At 38.8% G+C, this 4756-nt stretch overlaps 1 protein-coding gene across 1 annotated transcript in view; it reads right to left on the bottom strand.

Annotated features, from left to right (window-relative positions):
- Positions 1–639: 639 nt before the first annotated feature.
- The window catches only part of LOC145407323 (uncharacterized), a 47873-nt gene continuing 43756 nt past the window's right edge, over positions 640–4756 (bottom strand). Inside the window, exons 8-9 of the mRNA XM_080278318.1 lie at positions 4301–4601; positions 640–701 (exon numbers count right to left, since the gene is read on the bottom strand). Coding sequence (XP_080134444.1) covers positions 640–701; positions 4301–4601 — 363 coding nt within the window. The remainder of the gene's footprint in view (positions 702–4300; positions 4602–4756) is intronic.

Here is a 4756-nt window from a genome sequence, read left to right on the forward strand (position 1 = left end):
GAGTGTTTTACTTTGTCGTCCGGCAGCATATGACCCTGGCTGTTGCGCCGCCAGATTTTAATTATTTGCAATCAATCAATCAATATCTTCCGTCACGCAAGTGCAAGATGTGTGAAGCAGAATACGAAGACCTGAAGCATTTCCTCTTATGGTGCCCCGGATATAGTGAAGAAAGAAAGAAAATTGTGAAACTACAACAGCCATATATGGAAAATGAAGATTATGTAATTGGTGATTATTTGTTTGATAATAATAGCATTGAAGAAGCTTAAGAGAAAATCTATACTTTTTGGAATATTAGAGAAAACAAAGCAAGAAATAGATAAAAAGAAATGGAAACTTTGTAATTTCAGAGTAAAGCGCTTGCCAAAGCTCAAACCATAGACAGCATCAGGGAGTGCCGTTGCAAAGGCAAAACTCCCGAACATCAACTCAACCTTCCCTCACACATTTCAGTCCCTTCACTTCTTCGGACTGAAAAATGTCATGGTCTGATGAGCATCCACTCACTAGCATGGTCAGGAGTCAACTGAACTGTGATTTCATGCCAGAGCCAGTTGACATCACTCCTATGCTCCATCCCCTGCGCAAGCTTGGAGCCGTTTTAGAATGAAGTTATCCGACATGGTATTAGTAGTCTTAGCCCCCACCAACATAGATGGGCGGAGGCATAATCATGAGATTTGGTGACAGGACAGAACCTTTAGGAACGCCACAACTGATAGCCTTAAATATAAAGTCTACAACAGTAATTACAGATCAACCAAAAAAAAGAAACTCGAGATGAAGGTACAGACAGAATGATAAAAACCATTAGAGGGCAGTTAGAAAATTAAAGATTTGTTTCAGACTAGGTCAAAAACCTTTGAAATGCCAACTGCAATGGCAAAGTTTTAATCAAAGTCCCAAATGACACATGATAAAAGTAAAAAAAAAAAAATGAAGGTGAGAAGCTCGCCAAATGAAGTGTCCCTGGTAGAACTCAAACTCGCTGTCAAAAATAAGATCTTGAGACGTAAATACACGTTTCAAATTATTCATGTTGAGAATACATTCAAAGACTGAAGCAAGACAAAACAGTAAAGCATTCACTGCTGGAGGTGTCAGCCGAGGCCATGCTCTTCACTGGGGTCTAATTGCTACTGAGTTTAATCGAATTGCAACCACTAGAAAGTGGTATCTCATATGGGTCCCTTAATACCTAGACACCCATCCCATTTCACGACATGGAACAATTGCATGATTTTTTCGTAAATTTGTTATACATTGATAAGTATCTATTCAAATATATCGCTCTTTTTGTTGATATTATCTCAACTTTTCCTCTTCGGAATTTTTTGCAACATTAATTTTTTATTTATTTTTTTTTTAATACTGGTACTAAAAGGATTAACTTTGACATCATAACAGCTCAATATATCCATATCACGGTAAAATTCAGATATAAAAGAAAAATGAAGGTTGTGAAAAAAACTTCCATCGAAATACCATCAGCCTTTTATATGCTCATCTGGCCTGCATACTTTTCAGCACGTTTAAACAGATATATGCAGCCGAAAACATGTTTTCCGAATACACAAGTTTACCCCATATGCCTGCCATGGAACGACAAGGACAAACTAATAACAAACGTATGTGGATAGCAAGTTGTCTCGTGTGTTTCAGATGCATCTGACTCCATCTCACAATTTCATGCAAAAAATATAAAGGCTGACAAATCGACGTAATTTCGGAGAGGCAAGAGAAGTAATGCCACCTCTCAAATACGCAACTGTGAACGGGCTATAGCCAAAGGGGATAGTCGGAGAGATGGGAGTGGTAATCCTTCCTCGGCTAACGCTGAATTATCTCCAGCAAGAAGAAACATGGAACAACATGACAGATAGAGGTAAATAGTTTGTCAAGGAATGATTTCAGCACAGAACAGTTCGAGAACAAAACGAGGGCTTCAGCGGGACCATACAGTGAGGACAGAATGTACATCTTTGGAAGCCATTCAACTGGCAAGCACGAGAAAGTCAAAAGGAGAGGTGGGGGGGGGGGAGAATTGAAGGGTTAACATACAGTATAAATCTTCCAACTTGGAATGCTAAAAGGATGTTCTGAGAAAGACCTATTCTTGTTAGCAGGACAAATGTTTACAGATCCTTCAGATCCGCAAAGAGGAGGGAAAGATGAAGCAGTAAATTTATTCTAGAGGCTTTTGGCAATGTGCCAGAGGGAGTGGGAAGATTCTAAATCACAGATTTGTATGAGTGACCTAAAACAGTTCTGACCAGAAACACAGACCACACGATATTCTGGATGAAATTCGTTCCGATACCTCTTTAAATCCACCCCTTATTATGGACAGTGCTAGAAATGTAAAACAAGTTGTTTTTAATCCTTCAAAAGGTAAGAGAAAAGAAGTTTGGTTCTTTGGTCAACAAAATAACTTTTTTAATGCACAAAGTACATTTTGGTGGCTGTTAACCAAGGAAGCAATAATTCATCCTTGGGAGAGCAGAGATGAACTTAATCAAGGCTGGATATCCAATTAACGACACTTAAAAGCTACATATACCGTTTCTTTGAAGGATTCACAGGCCTTCCTGGAGCAATAATTCAGATTATTAATATAAGAATCTGACTATAGGAGCCCCAAGGAGAATAATACTGACTATAGTCAGATGGACTAGTTGTAAGAGAAAAGTGCAGTATGTTCAGATTCTCTCTACGACGGTCAGTGATACAGGTAGGGTGTTGTTCAAGCTGCAACAAGTCATTAAGAAAAGATGTTGGCTTCTTCATTAGGTGGCCCACCGACTGAAGAAGAGTCAAAGATGGTGATGAATATTGGGATAATCTGAAATTGTAATTTCAGAAAAGGAGATGTGGACAGAATGCGTTCTACTTAGGAAAACAGTCAAAAAATTTGGTTATACTTAGTAACACCTAGACATACCGGTAAGATAACAACTGTAGTGAGCGAGTAACAAGGGCCACAGCAATGTTCTGGATTATTCAGAAGACTCAAGGTCAGAAACACGAGAGCAAATTAAGTTGTTGCATATATACAAGTACACACGACAGCCAACTTGTCTTTGAAATAAGGATATAAATTAGGAAGGATTCACTGGTGTGCAGTAAGAAGCCAATGATGATCATTTTCCCCGTAAGGAAAGGGTGAGGTTTAGAGGAAGAGAGGTGGTGTTCAGCAGAGATGAACTTGGTGGAAAGGTCGCGAATGTTGCGCAAAAGAAAAATTAGGTTGCAAGAGAAGGTCAAGGACATCTCATTTGGTAGTCACCTGCAAAGTACCTGATGTTTAGTATTTATGCCCACCCACCCGCCGCTTTGCTGGGGACTCCAGGGCTAAATATTGTTGTGCCACCACTTTATATTATATTAAATGGTGTAATATACAATGGTCATGTAGGTTGCTGTAAACAGTTAAAGGAAGACACATAAATGAATACAAATATTAGTCAGATATTTGTTTAAATTTATATATTCGCCTAGACTGAAGAAATTTGATCAAACAAGAAAATACACATGTAATTAAGTGGGCAGTCTTGGTTATTGCTGCGTATATGTGCTGATTTTTTGTGGCATTAATGTTAGCTCCTAGGAATAAGGATATTTTCCAGAGTAAGGCTGTAATAATGACACTTACACGTAAATAATCAGTATTCACATTATACCCCGTAAGAATTATCCCAACGCCAGAGTCAAGTACATCTCTGAGGTCTTCATAAGGATTAATAATGTGTCTGACTGCAAGGAGGGACATAAGGTTGCCAGTGTAGCTCTGTGTCAGAACCAATATCATCAGCATCCACACCCCCAGCACCACTCGTTCCCACCACCACCAGCCTGTAGTTGTTCCGATGTCTGTTGGGCACAAAAAATTTTCATGTGCATGCAGAGATTAGATCAGTTGTGTATACATATCATACTACTGTGCAAAATACATATAGAGATCTGCCTGAAGTTATCAGTGATAATCTAGAAAAAAAAATATTAAAAATATCACTATCACTCGATTAGTTGAGTAATCCAGACGTGCAAAAGCATTATTATTCTTATCTGTACTATTAGATAAATACTTTCCTCAGTTTAATGTAGAAAAGAAAAAGGCCAAGAGTTCGGGATAGCTATTACTTCAGTTTATTATTTGATTATGCTATGTTGGTATTAAATAATCTCCTGACAAAACTACGATAATACTGAATTCCCTGACTGCACATTTAACTTGGATTTAATGCCCAACAAACTCTTAATTCATAAATGTTTCTTTTCAGAGTTTTCATGAAAGTACCTTCCTGGAAAAGAACCCGAATACAGTTAAAGATATTCGTGTCCCGCCTTCCTGTGTGTTGTGTGCTAGTGGGAAGGCTGGATGGTAAGAGGAGCATGGTAGTGATCACTGTTAAAAGCGCCATCATCAAGGCAGCCCACACCAGTGGTGACAGAGGCAGCAGGAAGCCCCACGGATCAACTTCAGGACGAGCACGGGCAGCAAAAATCTTGTATGTAATTTGAGTAAGATATCGTGAGAAATCCATCCAAGTATGTCTTGTCAAGTCATATGCAAATGGACCCAGGGCCACGTCTACTTCCTGAAATCGGAAATATACTTTCCTGAGACTATAATTACGGTTATCGACTGTTAAGTGTGTGCAAGAACTCAAAGTTTACACTGTCTTTCGGTCTGGGAATACATTCACTGCTAAGCCAGTGAAAGTACTCTTTCTGTCATACATTGTTATAATAT

The sequence above is a fragment of the Coenobita brevimanus genome, chromosome 8, assembly GCF_032717465.1.
Source record: "Coenobita brevimanus isolate Jiangsu-jjx chromosome 8, ASM3271746v2, whole genome shotgun sequence".
Taxonomy (NCBI): Eukaryota; Metazoa; Arthropoda; class Malacostraca; order Decapoda; family Coenobitidae; genus Coenobita; species Coenobita brevimanus.